The 25650-nt window shown below is 44.1% G+C and overlaps 2 protein-coding genes across 4 annotated transcripts in view; one reads left to right on the forward strand and one right to left on the reverse strand.

Annotated features, from left to right (window-relative positions):
* LOC308459965 (mediator of RNA polymerase II transcription subunit 1-like) lies at nucleotides 1-24340 on the forward strand. 2 transcript variants are annotated; one of them, XM_080975921.1, is made up of 17 exons: nucleotides 1-100; nucleotides 1726-1829; nucleotides 2599-2680; nucleotides 2941-2995; nucleotides 3964-4096; nucleotides 4940-4968; nucleotides 5340-5411; nucleotides 5499-5573; nucleotides 5709-5779; nucleotides 7458-7523; nucleotides 9645-9753; nucleotides 14575-14702; nucleotides 15166-15278; nucleotides 17073-17268; nucleotides 18941-19036; nucleotides 20574-20682; nucleotides 22343-24340. In XM_080975921.1, exons 1-17 carry the CDS (start codon nucleotides 97-99, stop codon nucleotides 22479-22481), a joined length of 1581 nt encoding a protein of 526 aa, XP_080832047.1. In that variant the 5' UTR covers nucleotides 1-96; the 3' UTR covers nucleotides 22482-24340. The 2 variants fall into 2 exon arrangements, with proteins under 2 accessions (XP_080832047.1, XP_080832046.1); XM_080975920.1 differs by having other exon boundaries at nucleotides 2-100; nucleotides 14572-14702.
* The window catches only part of YAE1 (YAE1 maturation factor of ABCE1), an 8788-nt gene continuing 7368 nt past the window's right edge, over nucleotides 24231-25650 (reverse strand). For both annotated transcript variants that reach the window (XM_080976044.1, XM_080976045.1), the window contains exon 4: nucleotides 24231-24826. In XM_080976044.1, the coding sequence (XP_080832170.1) occupies nucleotides 24388-24826 (439 nt within the window). In that variant the 3' untranslated portion in view covers nucleotides 24231-24387. The remainder of the gene's footprint in view (nucleotides 24827-25650) is intronic.

Raw genomic sequence — 25650 nt, forward strand, 5'->3', positions numbered from 1 at the left:
GTAGACAGAGGGAGGAAGTGAGAAAACAGGAGAGGCTGTTAGGAGGTTACTTCCTGTCTACTGGCTTCAGCAATTTAAACAGCTGCAGAAACAGAAATGGGTAAGTAAGTTGCTAATTGGGCTGTTGTATTTGCAGCCGCTTAGGATCTGGGTTTCCAGGCAGGTGCTAATGTGGAAGGTGTGGCTGGATTACACCACTATTCTGTATGTACACCACAGAGAGGATGTTATAGGTTGAGCAAGGCTACTGTCTCAGGCCATAGAAGCTGCTGGTTGTTTGCCCCTGAGGTCCCTGGCTCTGGTAAGATAGAGTTATGTCTGCTCCAAGACCTGTCCTTTACCCCCACAATGACCCTGCTGTCCTTGGGTGAGGCTGAGGACTCCATCCCATTACTCCTATTGCAGTAAGAGTCAAATACCAGCCCAGTCTGTTTCTGGATGTGCAAGGCAGGCAAGAAATCTTCTCCTGCACCTTAGCCAATGAAATGTCTAGAGCTAGCCTGCCTGAGGACAGAGACTTTGCCATTTCTGGACTCCATAGACTGTGCTGTTACCTGCAGTATAGGGAAACTAAGTGAAGCAAATGATGTTGATGTGTAGCATAACACAAAGGAGAAATCAGGTGTCCAATATAGGCTTTATGGCCATTTTGTATGTATTTAACAAACATACAAAAACCACATACCACTTACTCAACAGAAGACCTCTCAAATATTAATTATAAAATACCAATGGGACTAAACATTAAAAACAAGCTACCTGAATATGAAACTAGCATTTTAAAAACAATTGTGCATAATGGAATCACATGTTAAAGTTACATGCCTCAGTTGGCTTGCAAAAATAAAAATTATTGCAAACACCAAAAGCAATACAGTGGAAAGTACATAATTTTACCAGGCAGAGAGTTCCAAAAAGTGGGTGTTGAATGGATTGCCTTACAGAAACTTTAAACCTTTAGGCTAGAAAAAATGCTTTGTGCTATTTAAATTGTATTTGTTTTAAAATGGTGCCTGAGACAATTCTCAATGAGCTCAATAGGATTTTCTCTCAGGTAAGAGTAGGGTTTCTTCCTTAAAATGATATATGGGGGTGTGGGGGGGTGTATCTTGATTTAATGTCAAAGACACTTAAGATATAAGACTGAACTTTTAAAATAGTTGTGGGTTTCAGATTATGACATTCAACAGGTGGAAGAGTGGGATTTGAGCCAAACAGGTCCATTAATATTAGTACCTATATTGTAGCCAAGTTCATGAGCCAGTTAATCTGAAATATCTCACCCATCTGGGACTAAATAGTCCTAATTTAAAGTGACTATTGTTGCAGTGTGGGCTGTTCGTTGAAGTCATATAATAGTTGGCTGTTTTGCTATATCAGGGGTGGGGAACCTTGAGCCCAGGGACCAAATGGGAACTTGAGCCTCTCATCTGGCCCTCAAATCTCCCTAAGCCAGACAGCCTCCCAAACTACACCCTTTGCCAGCCTGTTGGAGGGTTTTGCTGGGTGGAATGCTTCCTTCAACTGTGAGAAAGCTTCTGGCTTCCATGGAAGATAAAGAGGGATCTAGGGAAGGTGAAGACACCAGCCTACTCCCATTTCTTCCTCCACCCTCTTTTGCTTCTGGCCCATGGCCCCCAGGAGGCTTCAAGCAAGGAACTGTAGCCCTTGAACTGAAAAAGGTTTCCCACACCCTCAGCTAATTAAACTCTTAACTTCTTCCAGATCCTGCGAAATCTGGGTCTGCAAATGACATAATGGAAAAGCTACGTCTAAAATTCTCACAGAAGCCGTGGAGTGAAACTATGGAACTGGTTCGTCTCTCCATGGTAAGAATTGTAATGAAATCAGTTCTGTTGGGGAGGAGTAATGTGGGAGAAACTTTTTTTTTATGCTTTCTTGAGGAGAATAATTGGAAGTAGAAGGGAAAGTGAGTCAATGTGTGTATAGGTCTTCCATCTTATTTTCTGCCTGACGGGCCAAAGTTTAACATGTGAGGTTGCTATTTTACTGCCCTGTCATCTCCACTCTTGAACTTGGATGGATAACTCTGAAGGGGGAACTTTGGCAAGATGGCTCTAGGTGGGAATAATGGAGGGGATTCTTAACTTCCCAAAAATACTGATTGATTGTGATTATCGAGGAAGAAACTAAATTCAATTAAATGGACAGTTTGTGTGTGGTCTTGGGAGAGTGATGCAAATTCCATGGTGAGAATGGAAAATAAAAATGTCAGTGTTGTAATGCTTTGTAATTGCAAAGCTAATCAATCCCTTACGGATTGAAAAATTGAATAGGCAAATTTTCCCCATTTGATTTTATCTTTTTTCCAATCCACCCCCAGCTGATACTGGGATGTGGGGTTACTTGGTCTGTTATAAAGCCTGGTGGGGGGGGGGATGTCTTTTGCCAGTTGTAGCTTCCACTGCTGCTGCAGCATTTTGATCTGGCACCCCAAAGGGGGCAATGAAGTTCAAGATATAAGAGGCCTGACTGAGAGTGCTGAATTCCCTATATTGCTTTGAACATACCGCCCAATTTTCTGACTTGCATGTAATGATTATATGATACAAATCTCTCTCTCTCTCTCTTGGTGAGGACAAACATTCTTGGACTTCGAGTAAGACATCACAGTCTCCCATATCTATTTGCCTTGAGAAAATACAAAGAACCTTGCACGGTAATCAACTCTAAGATTGCCTAATTTTCTGTTATGTTTGATGGAAACGATGTCTAGTTTCTGTCTTGTCATCTTGTGCAATGAATGTGCCTGGGTTCTAGGTGCCTTCCTTTTACAAACGGTACGATGAGCAATATAGCACAATTAAGCAAGAATCTTTGGTCTATTGCTCTTAAACGTGTGGGATCTGTTGACTGCTTTTGTTGAACACGTTGATTCTCTGTGATGGAACCTTATTCCCTATTTTTTCATGTGTGCAGCAGGACCTTTGGCTGCAACAATGAACAAGCTGTCACTTTTGTCAAATCGAAAGGGGTAAGTATACTCTGCATCTACTAAATACGCTCTCTTCACTTCTTGCAGCAGTGGGACTGCTAGGTATGTTTCTACTGCTGTATAATTTTCACATGACATGCGTACATGCCATTCGGTGTATTCAGTGGCTAAGCTGCGGCTTACTGCCATTTTCCTGCGATATCCTTGAAAGAGATGAGCATGAGCAGGTCAGGAGTTCCCCTCGGGCAGAAAGTTTTGGGACATTGCCCATACTGGGGCCTGTGAAATGATTACTACTTCGCCTCAGCCTCTTGACAAAGCGTAGATAAATGCCACTACAAAGTGGCATTTCAGAAAATGCAGGAGTAGGAAGCCACTTTATGCCAAATCCAGCTATTAGTATTTTGATCTCTGTGTCGCCTTGCATCATCTGCCTTTCCCAGCCCTGGAGATGTTGGAGGCTGAAGCTGGGGTGGGGTGGGGCGTTCAGTCCAAAGCATGTGGACTTCCAGTGATGTACAGACCTGCTGCTGCTGCTGCTGACGTTTAATCAGAAACTGAAACATAGCCGTTTGGAAGGCTGGGTGCAAACACTCCTTTCTGTAGAACCCGTAAACATCAGCCAAGATAAAGAAAAAAGTTTGCATTCGGGGTCAGCCCATCCATGAAGTGCGGCATCCTGTCTCAGGTGGCAGGATCCACAGGGGCAGCAGCAGCAGATAATAATAAAATAAATAAATAAATATTTATTTATTTATTTATTTATTTATTTATTTATTTCCGGCCCATCTGGCTGGGTTTCCCCAGCCACTCTGTTGATCTTTAGTCCTCATCACTTTGTTCCTGACACTCACTCACCCTTCCTTCCTGGTGGAGAGGGGGGGACACCATTTTGTGGTTCACTTGAGGTGCCAAAATGTCTTGGCCCAGCCCTGCTAGGCTTCCGTTGCGCACTGTAACTTTTAAATAAGCAATGCATTTTTTCTTCTTCCTTCTTTCCTCTGTAGACTTAATTATTATGTGAGCCCGAGTGGGGCAGTTTGCTATATAACATCCAAATCCTTCTACATTGAGATTCACCTGGAGAAGGATGGAAAAGTGGTGGATGTCAGGTTGGCTCACCCTGGGAAAAAACCCCTGGTAATTTTAATTTGTTTTCCTTTGGGTGTTCTGATCTGATGAAATATAATCCTGCTTTTCTAGTTCTTCTGAAATATCTATAGCTTCATAATAAACCCTGTGCAGCAAGTGAGATGCTTGCATCTAAGTCAAAGGGACAACTTATAACACTTACACTGTTGCTGCTACAACCAAACTAAACATCTGCATTTGTAATTGCAAAATTTGTGAGAATAGCAGTTTCATTCACAAATGCTGAACTGCAAAATAATTGCACAAGGACTGTTAAATTTCCTTATAGCTGGGTGACCATTTCTCCTTAATTTGTCCCCATCTGATGAGACTGCTTGACATGAGGTAGCAACTATGGGCTCGTCCACATGGGGAACTTAATGTGGGTTTGAAGCTGGTTGTTCCTCATTCACATAAAGTCCTCATCCAACTGCTAGCCCACGATTTCCCCCGTTAAATTCTAATTTTCCTAGTCTGGAGGGGGGTAGTCCAATAAAGGAAGTAAATGCAATATGTGGATGCAGTGAAGCGCATGGGGGGGGAGGTTACATAGAATCATAGAATTGTGGAGTTGGAAGGGACCCAAAGGGCTTTCAAAATGATGCAACCACACTCCAACTACAGGTGGGAGAAGAGTAGGAAATATATGCCTTTATAGATTCTGGTTTACAGCCAAAAGTGACTGTTCCTGAATAGATCTTGGGGAAAACATCCTTGGATATTCCTCGTAGTGTCTGCTAAGGTTTTGTGTTGACTAAGGTTCGGCTTATGTCATTTCTCCTTTCTGCTTTGTTTTTAAGAAAATAGTGCCCCTCTTTAGAAAACCATAACCTCTGTTCTTTCGTCTTCTAGACCTGTGAAGATCTTTTGCAGCTTCTAAGGTACATATGCACTAGGTGGATTTTTAGCACACACAATTTTTAATTTCATAAAATAAAAATCCTTTGCCACTGTTCCCATATCGTTTTCTGTGGTTGAGGTAAAAATGAATAGATAGTTCTGATAACTGTTGCTTCCATCCCTGCCTGCCCTCCGTCCAGGACCAATTTGAGCCACTTTCCAAAGTTATTTAGCTGCTTTTTAGATGTCTTGTTTGATGGTAGCGCAATGGTAAGAGCATCCCACTGCTTTCTATGTCAACATGCTGCCAATATCAGATTCACTTCGGTGGTGGTGTTTTCCCAAATATTGGCTACATGGCTCTCTTTGCCTTATCAGCATTGACAATTGTTGCATGTATTTTGCTCTTTAGAATGGAAAATTTTGATGCCTTTGGAAACATGCTGGCAGACATGTTAAATATTTATCAGATTCCAGGAAGCAGGTTTGTTTGTGGCAACTTAATTACATTACTTAAATTATTATATTGTATATAAAACTCCCTTCCTCCAATAAGGTCTTTCTTTTCTAGTGAAACAAAGTCCAAGGTGTTTGCTGCCTTCCTGGCTTTGGAAAAAGACCTCTGCTCACTGTCTGCTTTGAGCAGGTAGGTTTGACAGTGGTTGGGGAAGGTGCAAGTTCAGATGGTTGTCATAATAATAATAATAATAATAATAATAAATTTTAAGGCATTTGAGTGCATTCTTGATCTCACTGATTACTGTATATACTTTAAAAACAGAACACCAGGTATGGACAGAGTCACTGAAATACTATGTGGAAAAGTTGGCTATCTGAACCCAAGAAGTGGAGGTAACTGATTTTTCTTTCTTCAGACTGAAGTAGATATCTGTGTGATCATGGTAGCCAAGCATAATTTAAGAATGCTAAAGGATAGTAATACCTTGGGATTGCTTTCCGGTGACTTTGTAGGTAGCATGTATGATAAAGGCATTGTTGTTTGTAGTACAGTGGTACCTCTGGTTACAAACTTAATTCGTTCCGGAGGTCCATTCTTAACCCGAAACTGTTCATAACCTGAGGCACATTTTCACTAATGGCGCCTCCTGCTGCTGCCGCGTTGCCGGTGCGCGACTTCTGCTCGCATCCCGGGGCAAAGTTCACAACCAGGAGCATCTAATTCCGGGTTAGTGGAGCTCGTTACCCGAAGCGTTCGTAAGGAGGACGGTACATAACCCGAGGTTCCACTGTGTGCACATTCATCCCAGTATACTTTCTGCTCACAGGACTTTGTGCTCCAGAACCGCTTTTTGACAAGAGATGACGGTGAGACCAACATGAGTGTGTACAACCCCTTTCCTGTCCCCGAGTCTTTTTCTAGGTAGCTGTGAAAATAGAGGAGAGGTCCTGACTAGTTCCTCCTTGCGTTTTGGTCCCTTTGCACCTACACTTCTCCTTGTTTATGAGTAATGCTACTTCCCCTCCCCCATCTCACTTATTTTTCCTGATAAGGTGCTAGTCCTGTTGCGGCTGTGTGTGATCCATGTATTAGATGATGATAAAGGATCAAACTGTGCACTTTCTGCACAACTGCCTTAAAAGTTAAAACCAAGGCCAGCTAGTGATTTCCTGGGTGTCCGATCATTGGGCCACTGATTCCCCCAATGCCTTTTTCTTCTGCCTATAATTCTTCTTTTCTTTGGTAGTTACTTGACTGTGTGCAGCTGCTTCTAGCAGAGTTGTCCCTAAATGGCACTTTGGAGCATCTCTTGGGGCTCCTCCCCCATTTGTACAACCTTCTTGAATACAGTGGTACCTCGGGTTACAGATGCTTCAGGTTACATACGCTTCAGGTTACAGACTCTGCTAACCCAGAAATAGTACCTCGGGTTAAGAACTTTGCTTCAGGATGAGAACAAAAATCGTGTGGCAGCAGCAGGAGGTCCCATTAGCTAAAGTGGTACCTCAGGTTAAGAACAGTTTCAGGTTAAGAACAGACCTCCAGAACAAATTAAGTTCTTAACACGAGGTACCACTGTACTTTATTTTAGGGTGTCCTGCAGCTTGCTCCTCAATATTTATGCATGAATTGTATGCATGATTTATCAGGAAGAAATTTCACCCTAGGAGTGATAGCTTAGTTGGTAGAGCATTCGATTCTTAATCTCGTGGCTGTGAGTTTGAGCTCCACATTGGATAAAAAGATTCCTGCACTATAGGGAGTTGGGCTAGATGACCCAAGTGGTCCATTCCAACGCTACAATTCTGTGATTTGTACAAAAGAACTTACTTGTTTTATATGTTTAAACTGTTGAGTGGATAACTAGCTCTCCACAACAATCTCCTTGCAACCCCAAACAGTTGTCTGGGTCTCCTGTCGCACAATATGGCCCTGGGGTACTGAGTCCTTTGCATTGGAAGCAAACAAAAACGATGAAGGGGATCAAACATCCTAGGCTTACATAGCTTACATTACTATCTGTTATGTGCTGTTTCTGTTTAATCCATCTAATTTTCTCAATTTCTATAGGAAGCCCTATGAACCTTGAATTTTACCTATCGCCGTATCAAATTCTAGAGGAACAACTCACCCCAGGTATTTATTAATTACTATTTTGTCAGTTTACTCGCAAAAGTGACTCAAAGTGGCTTACAACACAGTATAAACACTAAAACCCATTACAGTAAACAAACCAATAAAATACATCTATAAAAAATAAAAGGTCCCACAAAAATATTATTATTAGTGATGAGTGAGGGATTGTGAATCGACTAGAAAACCTCCATAGTGGTGGTCTCATTCTGCATTCCCTTTTAAAATAGATTCTACACTCACTAAATGACATATGCTTCATTTTGAGTGAGTAAACGAAGACCAATTCTATCCCTACTTGTGTATGATGAAGCCCCACTGAAATCGGTGTGACTTACTTTTGAATGGACATGGACAGGATTGCATGGTTATGCTAGCGGCTCTCTGAAGGGTGTGAAGTCGAGATTTTCCCATCTCTGCCACCTAAAATCCTTTACCTGGAGGTTTGGGGGACTGAACCTGAGACCTCCTGCATGCAAAGCACTGAGGTATGGACACATGCACACCCACAGCCACAAGCTTTTGTGTGATTGGAGCAGAAATCTCTGTATAATCCCACTGCTGTCACTTCTTGACCCTTAACCTTAACCTTCATTCTGTATTGCTACAGGCATTCAAGTGTATTGATACATGTATTCAAGTTGACAGCTTGATAATATTGCTAGCTTCTTTTAGTGGAAGCTACCCATAGCTCCATCTGGTACGCAGGCTGAGACCCTCCCTGCCCGCGGACTGTCTCGCCAGAGTGGTGCATGCTCTAGTTATCTCCTGCTTTGACTACTGCAATGTGCTCTACGTGGGACTACCTTTGAAGGTGACCCAGAAACTACAACTAATACAGAATGTGGCAGCTAGACTGGTGACTGGGAGCGGCTGCCGAGAGCACATAACACCGGTCTTGAAAGACCTACATTGGCTCCCAGTACATTTCCAAGCACAATTCAAAGTGTTGGTGCTGATCTTTAAAGCCCTAAACGGCCTCGGCCCAGTATACCTGAAGGAGGGTCTCTACCCCCATCGTTCTGCCCGGACACTGAGGTCCAGCGCTGAGGGTCTTCTGGCGGTTCCCTCCCTGCAAGAAGTGAAGTTACAGGGAACCAGGAAGAGGGCCTTCTCAGTAGTGGCGCCTGCCCTGTGGAACGCCCTCCCACCAGCTGTCAAAGAGAAAAACAACAACCAGACTTTTAGAAGACATTTGAAGGCAGCCCTATTTAGGGAAGCTTTTAATGTTTGACAGACTATTGTATTTTAATATTTTGTTGGAAGCCGCCAAGAGTGGCTGGAGAAACCCAGCCAGATGGGCGGGGTATAAATTTCTCTAATATCCATTCCGGGATGTGTGGTTTTTTAAAAAAGAAACTGTCTTATGTAATGTTTTTTACATGGCACACAACTGTGTTAACATTGCAATGCACGTATGTGAAGAAAAATACTGGAACAATGAGGGAGAAAAATGAAGTGTACCGGTCTGGATGTGGTCATTTTGTGAGAAGATGGACAAATTTAAGAGTTGGTGGTGGCCTGTTGCTTTATTTGTCCTTCTATCTGCTTGGGTCAAAAAACCCCAATAACAATCAGTCTTGATGGTAGAGGACTAAAGACAGTGTTTAGCATTTCAGCAGAGTCCATCAGAGCTGACCACCACAGCTTGGCCCACCTGCTCCCCCACTTTAGTTTTTACTGACAACAACAAATGGAAGAGGACCACCATATTAAATTTCCCATCAGTGCCCTGGACTGGTTCACATAGTATCCATCCAAGGCATTGTGGGGACTTAAAATCTCGGCCATTTTATTATTAAAATGGCTGCCGGCTTCCCAGACCCACAGCTGTCACCATGGAAACTCACAGGGGGCCTAAATAGATACTGCCACACGGCCTTCCCTCAGACTAGTCCAGAACTAGCTTTGAAATAACAAGTGACAAAATGGGTTCAAATGGCAAGCAAGGCATCCATCATGCAACCTTCTGTTCTCTGACACAATAACATCACTGGCTATAGTACTTAGAATCACAATTCACTTAAGTATTGGGGGAAATCAATGTTCCTGGACAAAGACTTCAAGGCCATTTGTGTATCATCTTCACTAGTCTGACATATTTGTGTCTTCTCTTTCCATCAGGCTTGAAAATAGATGGCAGGAAGGTGCTTGTCATAATAGGAGGGGCTGACGCAGTCCACCGACTCCCTCTTGCGCCCTCACTTGTGAATTCGCCGACTGGTGGAGATGGGTAAGACATGAGGGCATCATTCATGCTCCTATCAGTATAACTGAACATGGAAATCCCTCGCTCTGTGTGGGTTATAATGGGTGTGTGATAGCACATCAAATTCACTTCTTAATAGTCTGTCATTTTAAGACACTGTGAGGAACATGGTAGGAAAATGTGTACAAAACCTGGAAGTGCGTCCTCAAATTACACATTGTGTTCTCCACACTTCTTAAGAGTACATGCTTAAACTGGCCACTTTCAGTTTGAAGAAAAGGCAGCTGCCAATCCATGACCCAGTATGTGCTTTTGATCTGGATTCAGGCCAGGCCGAACTCTTATTCTGCCCCCTCTCCTCACCAACTGATGTTTCCCTTTGAAGGTGCTGTCTACTGTGAGCAGTGCTGGTGGTCTCCAGCTCTGACCAGCCCCTGTGAGCCTGGTCAATGGTCAGGGATGGTGGGAGTTGAAGTCCAACAACATCTGGAGGGCCACAGATCCTCCGGATCTGATAATAATAATAATAATAATAATAATAATAATAATTTATTATTTATACCCCGCCCATCTGGCTGGGTTTCCCCAGCCACTCTGGGCGGCTTCCAAAAGAATATTAAAATACAATGATACATCAAACATTAAAAGCTTCCCTAAACAGGGCTGCCTTCAGATGTCTTCTAAAAGTCTGGTAGTTGTTGTTCTCTTTGACATCTGGTGGGAGGGCGTTCCACAGGGAGGGCGCCACTACCGAGAAGGCCCTCTGCCTGGTTCCCTGTAACTTGGCTTCTCGTAGTGAGGGAACCGCCAGAAGGCCCTCGGTGCTGGACCTCAGTGTCCGGGTAGAACGATGGAGGTGGAGACGCTCCTTCAGGTATACTGGACCGAGGCCGTTTAGGGCTTTAAAGGTCAGCACCAACACTTTGAATTGTGCTCGGAAACGTACTGGGAGCCAATGTAGGTCTTTCAAGACCGGTGTTATATGGTCTCGGCGGCCGTTCCCAGTCACCAGTCTGGCTGCTGCATTCTGGATTAGTTGTAGTTTCCGGGTCACCTTCAAAGGTAGCCCCACGTAGAGTGCATTGCAGTAGTCCAAGCGGGAGATAACCAGAGCATGCACCACTCTGGCAAGGCAGTCCGCTGGCAGATAGGGTCTCAGCCTACGTACCAGATGGAGCTGGTACACAGCTGCCCTGGACACGGATTTAACCTGTGCCTCCATGGACAGCTGTGAGTCCAAAATGACTCCCAGGCTGCGCACCTGGTCCTTCAGGGGCACGGTTACCCCATTCAGGACCAGGGAATCCCCCACACCTGCCCGCCTCCTGTCCCCCAGAAACAGTACTTCTGTCTTGTCAGGATTCAATCTCAATCTGTTTGCCGCCATCCATCCTCCAACCGCCTCCAGACACTCACACAGGACCGTCACCGCCTTCACTGGTTCTGATTTGAAAGAGAGGTAGAGCTGGGTATCATCCGCATACTGATGAACACCCAGCCCAAACCCCCTGATGATCTCTCCCAGCGGCTGCATGTAGATGTTGAAAAGCATGGGGGAGAGGACAGAACCCTGAGGCACCCCACAAGTGAGAGCCCAGGGGTCTGAACACTCATCCCCCACCACCACTTTCTGAACACGGCCCAGGAGGAAGGAGCGGAACCACTGTATGACAGTGCCCCCAGCTCCCAGCCCCTCAAGACGGTCCAGAAGGATGTTATGGTCGATGGTATCAAACGCCGCTGAGAGATCCAGCAGAACTAGGAAACAGCTCTCACCTTTGTCCCTAGCCCGCCGGAGATCATCAACCAGCGCGACCAAGGCAGTTTCAGTCCCGTGATGAGGCCTGAATCCCGATTGGAAGGGATCCAAATGGTCCGCTTCTTCCAGGCGTGCCTGGAGTTGTTCAGCAACCACTCGCTCAATCACCTTGCCCAAGAATGGAAGATTTGAGACTGGGCGATAGTTGGCCATCGTGGCCGCATCTAAAGATGGTTTTTTAAGAAGCGGTTTAATAACCGCCTCTTTCAGCGGGTCTGGGAAGGCTCCCTCACGGAGGGAAGCATTCACCACCCCACGAAGCCCATCGCCCAGCCCTTCCCGGCTAGCTTTTATAAGCCAGGATGGGCAAGGATCAAGGAGACAGGTGGTTGGTTTCACTCGTCCAAGCAGCCTGTCCACATCCTCGGAGGTAACAGATTGGAATTGATCCCACGCAATTTGACTAGACAGGACTCTAGCACTCTCCCGCCCCGGCCCTGCTCCCACGGTGGCGTCTACCTCTTCCCGAATCTGAGCGACTTTATCTGCAAAAAACTTTGCAAAATCATTGCAGGAGATCATGTGGCCCGTACTGGGCCCCGATGTAGCAGGTGGTTCCGCTAAATTGCGGACCACCTGAAAAAGTCTCCTGCTGCTGTTTTCTGCAGATGCAATAGAGGCGGCGAAGAAAGCCTTCTTCGCCGTCGCTACCGCCACTTGGTAGGCTCGACACTGAGCTCTAACCTGTGTCCGGTCAGCTTCAGAATGGGTCATCCGCCACCGGCGCTCTAGCCGTCTCAACGATTGTTTCATTGCCCTCAGATCCGTGGAAAACCACGGGGCTGTCCGGGCTCCATGCAATTGGAGAGGGCGCTTCGGAGCCAAACAGTCAATAGCCCTGGTTAACTCCGCATTCCAGCGGGCCACCAGGGAATCAGCTGAAAGGCCATCAACATGGGATAAAGCATCCCCTACCACTCTCTGGAAACCATTTGGATCCATTAAGTGGCGGGGGCGGACCATCCGAATCGGTCCCACCTCCCTGCAGAGGGGAAGGGTCGCGGAGAAGTCAAGTTGCACCAGGAAGTGGTCTGACCATGGCACTTCTTTTGTTTCGCTTTTACTTAGTGTCAGAACACCAACATCCATGGAGGTAAACACCAGGTCCAAGGCATGTCCGCGGCTATGGGTTGGGCCAAACTTATTCAGGGACAGCCCCATGGAGGCCATGCTTTCCACGAAGTCCCGAGCGGCCCCTTGTAAGGTCGTGTCGGCATGGATATTAAAATCCCCTAGGACAACCAAACTAGGTGTCTCCAGGAGAACATCCGCCACGACCTGAAGCAGCTCGGGCAGGGAATCCTTGGTGCAGCGGGGAGGTCGGTACACCAAAAGGAATCCTGTACTGCCCCTATTGCCCAACTTCCAGAACATGCACTCAGAGAACTGGGTCTTCCCAATAGGACGCCTGGTGCAAACTAATGACTTCCTAAAAATCACTGCAACCCCCCCTCCCCGCCCACAAGGCCTGGGTTGCTGTGCGTAAGAGAAACCTGGTGGACAAGCAGAGGCAAGAACAGGCCCATCTGCTTCACCCAACCAAGTCTCTGTTACACAAGCCAGGTCAAATCCTCCATCCATGATCAAGTCATGGATGGCAGTGGTCTTATGAATCATTGACCTGGCGTTGCACAGCAGCACCTTCAGGCTATGTGGGTATCCCTTGCTGATTCTAGTATCCGTCCGGACAGGACCAGACCCGGAGGCAGGGATAGTCCTCAGACAACGACTAAACCTGCCTCCTCTGTAATGACATGGTCTGGTCTTAGCGTAACTCCTCCTCCTACCCGTGATCACTGAGATCGGTTGTCCCAGCGCATCCCCCTCTGTGGAACATACCCCAGCCATTTTGTTGGCTGGGACCCACTCCCCGGCAGCCCTGACCCTTCCCCTTAAGAACAAAATAAGACCTTAAAACAATAAAAAACCCCAGAAAACAAAAAACAATACAAATGAAAAACTATAAAAATTACAAATCCATTAAAATCAAACAAATTCCCAACTAAACATCCATCCCACCCCCATCCCCGTCCCCGCATATACAAAAAAGAAAAAGAAAAGGAAAACGAACATTTTAAAACATTTTAAAAAGAACTCTGCGCCCCTCCGGATCCCCCTGGGCTGCAGCAGCAGTGACAGCAACCGTCCCTGTGAGTCCTTCAGGCCCCGCCCTGGGCCAGATGGTGAGTGGCAGGAAGGAGCAGGGCCCTCAGACACCCACACAGGAGAGTCCTCCTGGGCAGCAGAACGCAGCAGTCCTTATGAGGCCTCAGGCCCCGCCCTGGGCCAGATGGTGAGTGGCAGGAAGGAGCAGGGCCCTCAGACACCCACACAGGAGAGTCCTCCTGGGCAGCAGAACGCAGCAGTCCTTATGAGGCCTCAGGCCCCGCCCTGGGCCAGATGGTGAGTGGCAGGAAGGAGCAGGGCCCTCAGACACTCACACAGGAGAGTCCTCCTGGGCAGCAGAACGCAGCAGTCCTTATGAGTCCTTCAGGCCCCGCCCCGGGCCAGATGGTGAGTGGCAGGAAGGAGCAGGGCCCTCAGACACTCACACAGGAGAGTCCTCCTGGGCAGCAGGCGCAGCAGTCCTTATGAGGCCTCAGGCCCCGCCCTGGGCCAGATGGTGAGTGGCAGGAAGGAGCAGGGCCCTCAGACACCCACACAGGAGAGTCCTCCTGGGCAGCAGAGCGCAGCAGTCCCTGTGAGTCCTTCAGGCCCCGCCCCGGGCCAGATGGTGAGTGGCAGGAAGGAGCAGGGCCCTCAGACACCCATAAAGGAAAATCCTGTCTGAGATCCTGGAACAGCCTTTCTCAGACTTTGGTACCCAGGTGTTGTTGGACTACAATGCCCATCATCCCTAGCTAGCAGGACTAGTGGTCAGGGATGATGGGCGTTGTAGTCCAACAATACCTGGGTACGCAAGCTTGAGAAACATTGGCTTAACTTATAAGATTGTGCTACCAGAGTACTGGTCAAACTAGCTTCCTTTTACCTAATGCTTAACTTTCAAACCTTTTCTTCAGCAGCCCCAGATTCCTGCCTCTGAAGGAAGTAATTTCTGCACCATTATCAGCTTGCTTTTTCCTGATGTTTTACCAGAGCTGTCCTTTTCCTCTGTCTTCATCCAGTATTCATAAACTACAGGAGCTTACAGGCATGCTTTAATTTAATTAAGTACATAATTTTGTACCTCCACCCTCCCTCCCTACATGCTAGCATTTCAATAGACCCTAATTAACATTTGGTTAATTCTTCCCCTGTGATTTCTACAGGGGTATAAAGGCTGATGGGGCCCCAGGGTGGAGTTAGAAAGGGAGAAGTGGCAGGAGCGTAAAATGAGAACCAAGTATTGCTGCTTCGTACTAGGAGTATAGCATTCATGCTGGTATTTGTCTCAGCCTTCCCAGGAGCAACTTGCCCATTCAGGAGCACAAGTGCTTGCTGATCTGAATAGCCCTGTCCCTCTGTTGGCAACCATCCCACTGATTTATTGATAACTATTGTGTGATCACATCTCTCTTTGCCTCTTCTCATGTGATGCTGTTTCTCTCAAATGCATTCCATCTTTAATGATGCTCTTGTACAGTACTAATGAAAAAAAATTAATTTGGTTTTAGGGCTTCCAGTTGCTAGATTGAAGCCAGGTCCTCTACATGAGCTGATTGTTCAGTTTGCCCTTTCAGAAAATCATCCGCATGGTTTGATAGCAAGTTCTTCTTCCTTCATTGTGGTAATTATACTCCAATTGTTGGTATTCACTCCAGTTGTTATGAGGTCAGGAATGAAGCTGCTAAATGAGTCATAATTCTACAGCTTACTGAAAGCTGTGTGTTGAATTCTGGGAAGTCACATGAATTTTCTGAAGTAGATGATTTTAACACTGCTAAATTTGATTATGACCTAGTCACAGTTGCAATTCGTTGCCCAGGTTGGCCTTTACACAACATACACAAATTGTGTGTGTGATCTCTCTCTCCTTACTCTCCCCCTCTCTCACACACAAAATTACACTCAATTCAGTGACTCTAATGTGCAAAATTGTGGGGCTGTCTCCATGAGATGTCGTTAAAAAGCTAAATGCGGCCTTATACTAACCCATAACACAACTTTTTCAAAAGCCTTGTTTCAAGTTAAAACCATTTGCACACATGGTCTCATAATAGCTGGAAAAGTTTCATAAAGATGTAGCATAGAATGAATTCATTGTGGGGAATAAATTGATAGAAAGATCCAACTGGAGTGAATCCTGTTGGTGGATTATATTTATTTCTTATGTCTTCTTGGCTATGCTTTTAGCTTATATTCAGTTCTTTTTGGTATAAGTTGCCCTTGAAACAGCTGTGTGTGATAAATCCTACTATGCGGAAACTGGCACTACTGGTATACAAACCAGAGGCTTAATGTGCACATGGCTCACACAGACACCATTTGTCCACGTGCATTTCTGTCCATGTGCATTCATCCATACATGGGCACTTTCAGCTGAACTCCGTCTTGATGTTTATGGGATGTGTTCATGGGATGTGCTGTCCTCTCCTCTCAGTTAGCATTTTCCTACCCCTCCCCTTGAGTTCTGGAAAACTGAAGTCCACTGTGGGCATGTCAATCATTTGTTCACCTGTGTGGGTGGCCAATATTTATTATTATTGAGATACAAGTTTTCCAATATACCACACTTGTGGGTTCACGCGCTCCCCCAAAGTGCGTCTCTGTCTTAGCCCCACTAAAAGCCCACCAAGGAAACCTCACCAGTGGAAGTAGGGGGTGCAGGAATAGGTGGCAGTACACCCAGCAAAACGTTGTCACACACATAAAAAGAAGTGGCCCTCACAATGTGCTTCAGTGTGTCTGGGTAACATGTGAGTTTACATTGGATTTCCCCCCCCCCCCCATCACATGGATTGGGAAGTTCTGAATTAAATGGCGGAGGGAAGTGTGGACTTCTACTTAGATGAGGGCAATGTCGTGTGGACAAGGTGAAAAACAAGCACACATAAGATGCATAAAATCCACTTTAAACTACCATGTATACACAGCCAGGTTGGTTTTCCCCCACGGTGCCATTGGGCTTCAGAGCTGAGCAACTCTTCAGATCCAATGCAGAGACTACTCCATTTAATAACTTGTTTAAAAATGGGTGGTCAAGGCATCTATAGTATAAGCAGCTTATTTCAAGGTTTGCTCAAAAGTCCAGTGTCACATTCTTTGTACTGTTCTAGACAACTACCATATTTACTCAAATCTAATGCTCACTTTTTTGGCCAAATTATGTTGTGAAAATTAAGGTACGCATTAGATTCGATGGCACATTTACATTCACCAGCAAATGCTTTTTTTGGTTTCAAGGTTCTGAAAATTGAGGTGTGCATTAGATTTGATGGTACGTTAGTCTCAAGTAAATATGGTATGTTTTTGAAGGGAAGTTCCTTTTATTCATGTTTCCTTTTCACTACTTTTAAAAAAATAAATGCAGGAAACAATTGCTACTACATCCATGAACAAATATTGTACGGTCTATGTTCAGTCTCTTCCAGGCTGCCCAAAACACAGCTATTTCATAGATAAAGGCATAGAAAAATCTGATATGGCTGGAGCAATGGTCAAGAAAATCCCTTTCACCCATCCCAAATGTGTGCCTGATATGATTGAAGTTCTCAGACGTCAAGCAGCATATAACACCCTCATTAGCAGCTGCGTGTCTGAGACGACTGAGTGGGAAGGTAAGATGTTCGCACATCTTTTGCTCACACCTCTTTCTGATTCTGCTGTGTTTCTCCTAGTGAATTCTGGGAAGAGTTTATCTTCAGTATTTGCTGTGAAGCTCAAATATATCAATTGGGATTTGTATGTTGGATGCATGTAAAGTTAGGTCCACCTTGGATGGTGGTGACAAGATATTCAGGCATTGGAAATAAGGAGGTGTGATGGACAGCATACTGGTTCTGCTCCCCTCTCAGCATTTTTGTGATCCAATTCATTGAAAGTGCCTGGGGAAATTGTGAGCCCATCGTATCTGTGGAGGTTAAGTTGGGTACCAGACCCCTCTAATTGTTGGATCTAGCAAGTGTTAGAATTTAACCAAGGAATAGCCAGGCTAGCCGCCTCGTGAGGTGATAAACTTGAGCGATGAGCCATTAAGAGGCAAGATGGCAAATGGGTGGGGCCCCCTCTCACAGATAAAGTCAGAGTTGAGAGAAGCAGTGAAATGACCAGGAAGAAAAGCAGCTAGCTGGAGACAGGGTCAAAGAGAAATATTTGATTTCTGTTTGAATCCAAGGCTGCTGCCGTGGGAGAAACTAATGTTTTAGGCTCAGTTTGTATATACGTGTAGATAAACCATACATCATAAAGACACCACAGTCTCCGCTGTGCCTCATTCCCAAAAGAAATCACAAACCCTGTGTAAGCACCTGGAATCCCTGAAACCTTGGGGATTGAGGGTGGGGTGCAACAATATGAATAGCGTAGAACAGATCACGCAAATCAAATGTGCATTGGCTTCAATGTTCTCCCCCTTCTTCTTTGTTTCGTTTGCAACTCCCATCTTGAAACTATATAGTCTGTTTTCAGTCCCCCCCCCCTTTTCTTACCTAGCTCAGTACTACACTACATCAGCTGGTTCTCCAGGGTGTCAGGTGAGGTTCTTTCACAGTCAGATCTGGAGATGGCGGGGGTGGAACGTGGGACCTTCCTCATGCAAGGCGCTCATGTTCTGCCACTGAGCTACGGCCCTCCCTTCTCAGCAAAAGTTGCTGCAGGCAGAGATTTTAAAATGAGTGAAGTATTCACATGAACTTGCTTTCAGGTGTGCTTGGAACTGTTTGGATTCCAACCAAACAATGTTGACACCTTATAACTTATTTCTTTTGGAGATAGTGAAACTGAAAAGGAAATTTTCAGCAACTGTACAGTCATACCTCGGGTTACAGATGCTTCAGGTTGCGTTTTTTCAGGTTATGGACTGCCAAAACACGGAAGTACTGGAACGGATTTCAGCAGTCGCGCATGCACAGAAGTGCTAAATCGCGCTTTGCACATGCACAGAAGCACTGAATCGCAACCCTCGTGTGCGCAGACGCGCTGCTGCAGGTTGTGAACATGCATCCCACACGGACCATGTTCACAACCCAAGAGTCCACTGTATTTCATTTGATGTTTGTGCCATGAAACTTCATGAGCTTGTACAAAGCAGGACTCCTTGAGTCTAGCAAAAACCAACCCACTCCTACTTCGATGGTAATGTTTTAAGTTAAGGGATATAGAATACTTGGAAATCAATACAAATGTTTTCTGACTACACTCACTAATTTATATCTCTAATTCAAATTAAACGTTTAGCTCTATTGCTACTGGGTTAGCCCAAACAGTCACTAAACAGTTATTTCCTTCCAGATTCATCAGACTTGCTTCATTTTGACATCTTTCAGCAAAAAGCCACTAGCTTTTCAGTAACATTCCAGCATCCATTGGAGGAGAACCTAGCCTGTGGTATGTCTCCAAAGGAAAAGTGTATTGGGTGCACACAGACATACAAAAAGTCAGCAGGGAACGTGGTGCAGAAATGCACTCGCTGCATTTTGCACTACACATGTATCCTCATTTGGCTCGGGCCGGGGTAGAACGTGTGAATGTGTATATGTGTGTTTCAGTGTTAAGAACAGACTGGATGTCCGTACCACACACTGGCACAATAACCAGTTCATTGCAAAGCTACCTCAGTTTTCCCAGAGCAGCACTGTGCAAAGCCCTAAATAGCTGGCCGTTGTGACTGCTTTCAGATGTTTATAGGAAAAGTGCTGGCCCAAGACACTTTGTGCCTCATGTGGAGCCCAAATAGTCCCCTGCTAGAACCAACACCCTAAATTTTGCTTCATCAATTCCTGCCTTCCTCTAACCTGCCCATCTCCCCATGCAGCCTGAACACACAGAGGTAAGGAACTAGAGAGGAGGAGCTGGATCACATCTGTGACCTATTGCGACGTATTCATAAATAAGGTCTGAAAAGAGGTGGTAGTAATAGTAGTAGTAATAATAATAATAATAATAATAATAATAATAATAATAATAATTTTACTATTTTTTATACCACACCCATCTGGCTGGGTTTCCCCAGCCTCTCTGGGTGGCTTCCAACAACACATTAAAATACAGCAGGGCAGCTGGGCTGCCATTATTATTATTATTATTATTATTAGTCTTCTACACAAGTGTCTCATGGTGATGTACAATATGGTTATAGTTATACACAAAGGGGCTCTTACTTTAGCACACATTGAAGAAACTGGCAAACTCTTCTCATTTACTACTTGGCCATCTATATTAACTCTTTTCTACTATTGGACAATGTGTGTGTGTGTGTGTTTCTAGTGTTTGTGTTTTTCTCTGTTAAATTGGTTTGGGGGCTATTGGTACAAAAAGTAGCACATTATGTCATTTACAGTCCATCTTTCACCCTATGGTCCCAGGGTGGAAATACGTATTTTGCAACCTAGGTATAAATTGGATCTGATTCCCAGTTTTATACTATGGTTGGGAATATTAAAAAGTAAGCAGATGTTGCACTTTATCACATAATCTGTGGATTAAAGGTTAACCACACTGGCTTTGAAGATGGCTTGGGATAAACTTGCAACAGGTGAACAGCCTGTTTACTGTTTTGTTAATCCTTCCAATGTGCGCGTCTTTGGATTGGGCTGGTGATGGGATAACAGGAGCCAGTTCAAATGCCTGTTACTCATAGGTGGATGTGTGAATGGACTCCTTTTGAAATTATTGGTGACATATATTTTTTATCTTGTAGTGATTTGTAATTGCTCATTTTTACAGTCAGCATGGAATGAGCATGAATGTGACCTCTTCCCACGAAGCATGCATGCTTTCAGAAAATAAATAAAACCAATGCAGTGACCAGAAAGAATTCCTATTTAAGGAATGAATAGATTTGGTGGTTGTTGATAATTCTTACTGTTGTCTCTACTATAATGTCACACTTGTTTTTAGAGCATTTTTTCCCTCTTCTGTTTAGTGATGGTCGATGTTCTGAGTTCAAGGGACGTTATATGCACTCTTCATACACATTCTGAAGATGGAGCATTAATCTGCAGCAATGATTATCTCACAAGAGTCCTGAAGCGGTAGGTAACACTTCTAATATATAGGGGCCAAGTTTTCTTGTCCCTCCCATCCCTTTTCCTTTTGTGTCATGTATAGTGGAATGGTTTGTAAACCGATGGGCAGATATCTATAAATTTAATAACTTTGTACAGCAGCTAGAAACTTTTAAGTGATTTAAAGGATTAAAAAATTATTTCATGTAACAGGAAATTTTTCTCAATATTTGAATAAACATTGGAATGAAGAATTTATTAAAAATGGTGGGTTTCACAGGCCAATTCAGCTTTTTTTAAAAAGGATAATGTGCTTCTCAACTGATGCATGCATTTAGACAGGTTGCTGGAGGAACTGGACCTTAATAATAGTAAGTAAGCTTTCTGAGTAAGCTTGCATAGGAGAGCACAACACAGTGGAATAGCTCCATCAGGCTTAAGACGCGAGAAACAGGTAACCAAAATAAACTACCCACAAGTTCCACAAATGTCTAGCTCCAGATGGTCAGAAGAGTTAGTTGAGCCCTGTATGTCAGTGTGACATTCTCTGGAACTCATGGCAACTAAAAATCTCCTCCATCTTTTAATAGTTAGCGCAGCTAGAGGCTCCTTTGCTTCTGTAATGGGCAGCTTAGACCACTGTCTAAGCATCAGTGGGCTGAGTCTCAGCAGTGGTCTTTGGACCACTTTCAGGTAGGCCTCAGCATCACTGCCTGCCATAGCCTTTTGGCTGGAGCAACGGCAACACTAGCAACTCTGCATGCAGAGTAAAGATGGCCAGAAGACAGAGAGGTTCAGGAGTGGGCAAGGTCTCCCTTGCTCTGACGGGAAAGAGCTTGAAGAGTTGAAGGAAATTAAAAGGCTGATAGTTGTTGTTGTTGTTGTTGTTGTTGTTGACAACAACAATGGTAGTAAAACAATGTTGTTATAGGAGGAAGCTGCCCAGAGTGGCTGTGGCAACCCTGTCAGATGGGCAGGGTACAACTAATAAAATGATTATTATTAGTTAGAAGGATCAGGAAAGATTGATGAAAGAAATGAGTGGTGGAGGGATAGGAAATACTTGTGAAACATCAAGCATGAGGAGGATTTTCAGCAGTGTGGTGGGATGCAACTTTAAAGATTCAAACTGCTCCTGTTGAGTGAGCAATGCAAAATAAGATTGGAACGTCGGTGCTTTGAGGCCCCACAACAGGGTGAGCTCCCGTTGTTCAGTCTCAGCTCCTGCCAACCTAGCAGTTCGAAAGCACATCAAAGTGCAAGTAGATAAATAGGTACCACTCTGGCAGGAAGGTAAATGGCGTTTCTGTGCGCTGCTCTGGTTTCGCCAGAAGCGGCTTAGTCATAATTTCCACATGACCCGGAAAAACTGTCTGCAGACAGACGTCGGCTCCCTCGGCCAGTAAAGTGAGATGAGCGCTGCAACCCCAGAGACGTTCGCAACTGGACTTAACTGTCAGGGGTGCCTTTACCTTTATGTCACCTTACAGAAGAACTGGCATGGAACTTTAGAAATTTATTTTATGTAATCTATAAAGCTTTCTGCACTGCGCTGACTTGTTTGGAAACAGTGGCAAATGCAGCTTGCTCTATACACCAGTCAGTTAGTTCTGCATATGAAACAGCCAGATTATATTTAGTGAATTAGCAATTCCTTAAATATTGGATGACTTTGCCCTTCTCTTAGGTGTATGTCAATTCCAGTTCTCATGAGAGCAATTTTCAAGAAAGCCACGCAACAAAAAGCTGAGGAAACTTCTCTGAGCAAAGACGGAGTCTGTGAGGAAAACTGCAAAGACCAACAAGTTGAACATAACCAGCAGTAGTGTGGCTACTTGTGAAACTGAGCAACAGCATTCTTATTTTTGGTGTAATTCTTGGTTTATTTCTCTCACAAGTTACAACTGGGCAAAACTAATTCTGCTTAGTGAAAAACATTGGAAAAAGTTACGTTTTAAGTCACAAAAGCAATTTGAATGCAGAGATTACCAGCTTATTAAACATGAAGTTTCAACTTTGTAAGGGTTATTTTATAGTGAGTGTTTAGAAAAAGTAGGTTTTCTGAAGTAGTATGTTAAACAAAGCTTTAGGAACTTTTTTTTAGTAGGATAAACATTTTTGGGCAGGGGTGGGTGGGTTATTTTAATTCAACTTTTATCTTTATACTGGTCACACCCTGTGGCAGAACTCTAGTCCACCTGAACGTTTGTCTAAATTGGGCTTTTTTCTTAACACTAAAGCTTCCTTTTTTTCAAAGTCAGACACGATCTTTTAAAAATAGGGTCTTGATTCCATCAAATGTTAGTCACATAGGGACATTTTTCCAGATAGCATTGATTTGATTACTTGGGGACATAGTTAAAATTAAGAGATAAATGAACCATCTTTACACTACAATGAAACTTTTGTACCCCAGCCCTTTCCCATAATGATACTCTTTTGTGTGCAATCTCTACTAGATAGAGGTATGAAGCTCTCTCCTGAAATCTGCCCTTGCACAGACATTATGTTCACCTTGCTCTACATGTAAGATGAAGTATTTTTACATGATTCCCTCTCTCTCTCTCTCTCTCTCTCTCTCTCTCTCTCTCTCTCGTGTGTGTGTGTGTGTGTGTGTGTCTCACACACATGAATTCTCTTGGTCTGAACCAGGTAGAGTTTAAGTAGTGATAGCTATAGTACAGCAAAGTAAGGGCAGCAAAAGACCCATAGAACTCACATTATTTGGGAGAGAGGAGGCTAATCTTTTGGGGGGCCATATTGACCCATAGTCAACCTTCCAGTGAGTAGCAAGAACTGCACTTCTCGAGGCTGCTTTCCAATAAATTATTTTACACTATCAGTTGTTTTTATTATTAAATTTAGTGATGTCAAATTTTGTGAGGGTATTGGAGGTCACAGAAGTGGGACACAAGTTTGTCACCCCTGTTCGAAAGAAACGTTAATTCCTTTTGAAGAGGAATTTCTATTTCTTTGTTCTCTTGAATAGGTCTGCCTCTTCTCGCATTGTCCACCTGCCCCTGATTAGTGATTGGGCAAGAAGGTTTTTCCCAGAAAGCTTATGAAGAGAGAACTGTACTATGTACAGACTAGTTTACCAGCTAAGAAATGCTTCAGTAAATATCTGAAGGCCAAACTCAAGGTGACATTAAATGCACCTTTATATTTCAGATATTAAAAAATGCAAATAGCATCAGCCAACACCAACAAAGAATTTCTTCCTCAAAGCAAATCCTAGCTTCAGAAAAATTCCTGAAACAAAGCAGGGGAGTAATGAGTTAATTTCCCAGCTTTATGCCTGTTCATCTCAATAACTGGGATCCTTCCACCATACATATTTTAAAAATGCAAATAAAATGTTAAAGATATCTTTACAAATTGCATTTAACACCCATTCTTCCTATGTATCAGAGAAGGGGAGAGAGAATAATCCCCTCTTGCAAGGCTGTATTTCACATCTCTGGAACAGCGATGTAACATAGATTATAGTGCCTGGAATGATTTACTAACATAAGATGTGTTTGCAAAGTTTGTTAAAGGAGATTAGACAGTGTACAAATTAATCATAAGCCATATCCATGTAATACGACAGGATTTTATCTACTATATAAAGGGCACATTAAGCAATATTTGAAAGCAAAATCTCTGCATTTCAGCCGTTTTGAGGTAGTTGCATATCTGGGGGGGAAACGATACTTTAAAAAAAAACTTTTAAAAATTCCACACAATGAATTAACTTTGCAATAGTCGAATGTGTTCAATTGTGTCTGGTGGCAAACCTAGCTGATCTACTAAATTCATAGTTTTTTCTTTTAGCCAACTAAACACTGGCTTTTTGGAATCAGTGCCACCTTTTCTCCTTCTGCAACATTCTTCTTGGGAGGATCCAGTCCTGCTATCATTTCTGCAACACTGTCCACTAAACTCAATGCCGTTTTCAGAGATTCTTCCACCTGTAGTTCCATCATGCTGTTTCTCAGGTAAGAGGGCACGACCAAGGTCCATGTCCTCAATAGTATCCATCAAGTCTTCAACATGGGGCTGCAGGTGGGTAGAGTTAAGACTTCTAAACACAGATTCTTCGTATTTTCCCAGTTCGTTCAGCAGGTCAGTTACCTCGCTCAGCACTCCAGAACTGCATCCATTGTGCTGACACCAGAACGAAAGAGCACTATAAAAACAATGAAAGTTAAAAATGGATCTGAGACCAAATGTAAATAAGAAGACAGCTTTTAAAAAAACACATTTTTTCCCTCCCATATTTATTCTCATTCACAAAGGGCAACTGAGCAGAACATTAACCTAGAATAGTTTTGTATTCCAATTTGGAGCGCCATATAAGAAATCTAGAAATCGCCATGGCACCAATCAAATAACCTTTTTCTAGTACGATGTATCTCATTTCCTGCTTTCTATCTAGCAAATGCCTGAGATACTCATTATAATGGAATCAAGTTCCTACAGCCCATGATGGTTGAGGGGGGGAAATCAAGAGACAGGAGACAGTCATTGCTCAGAAATGGCAGGCATGGAGTACAGTGGTACCTCTAGTTCATTCCAGAGGTCTGTTCTTAACCTGAAACTGTTTTTAACTAGAGGCGCACTTTCGCTAATGGGGCCTCTTGCTGCCAGTGCGCCATTGGCACACGATTTCCGTTCTCATCCTGGGGCAGAGTTCTCAACTCGAGGTCACTCTTCCAGGTTAGAAGAGTTTGTAACCTGAGGCATTTGTAACTTGAGGTACCACTGTAGTCTGAAAATTTCCTCCTTTCACAGTGCATCCTATACGGCACCTTCAATGGAGGTCTACGTGGAAGAGGCTGCCTCCGGGTTTCATAGCAGCAATTTGGCTGTAGCTTTCAAATGCTACAAACCAAACGGACTACTGTTGCCATCTTTTTCTGTTCTCCAGTAGCTCAAGTTCAACAGAGTGTGAAATTGTATCAGGACAAGTAGCTATATTAAGGGGTGGGGAGCCTTTTTGGCTTCACAGGA

The sequence above is a fragment of the Podarcis pityusensis genome (genome assembly GCF_964106645.2).
Source record: "Podarcis pityusensis genome assembly, chromosome: 12".
Classification (NCBI taxonomy): Eukaryota; Metazoa; Chordata; class Lepidosauria; order Squamata; family Lacertidae; genus Podarcis; species Podarcis pityusensis.

Excerpts from the sequence above, each read along its gene's own strand:
- LOC308459965 (XM_080975920.1), top strand. Across the intron at positions 1,830-2,598 it reads AACTGGTTCGTCTCTCCATG|GACAAACATTCTTGGACTTC; the intron begins GTAAGAATTGTA and ends TCTCTTGGTGAG. Across the intron at positions 9,754-14,571 it reads TCGCCGACTGGTGGAGATGG|CAGCCCCAGATTCCTGCCTC; the intron begins GTAAGACATGAG and ends CCTTTTCTTCAG.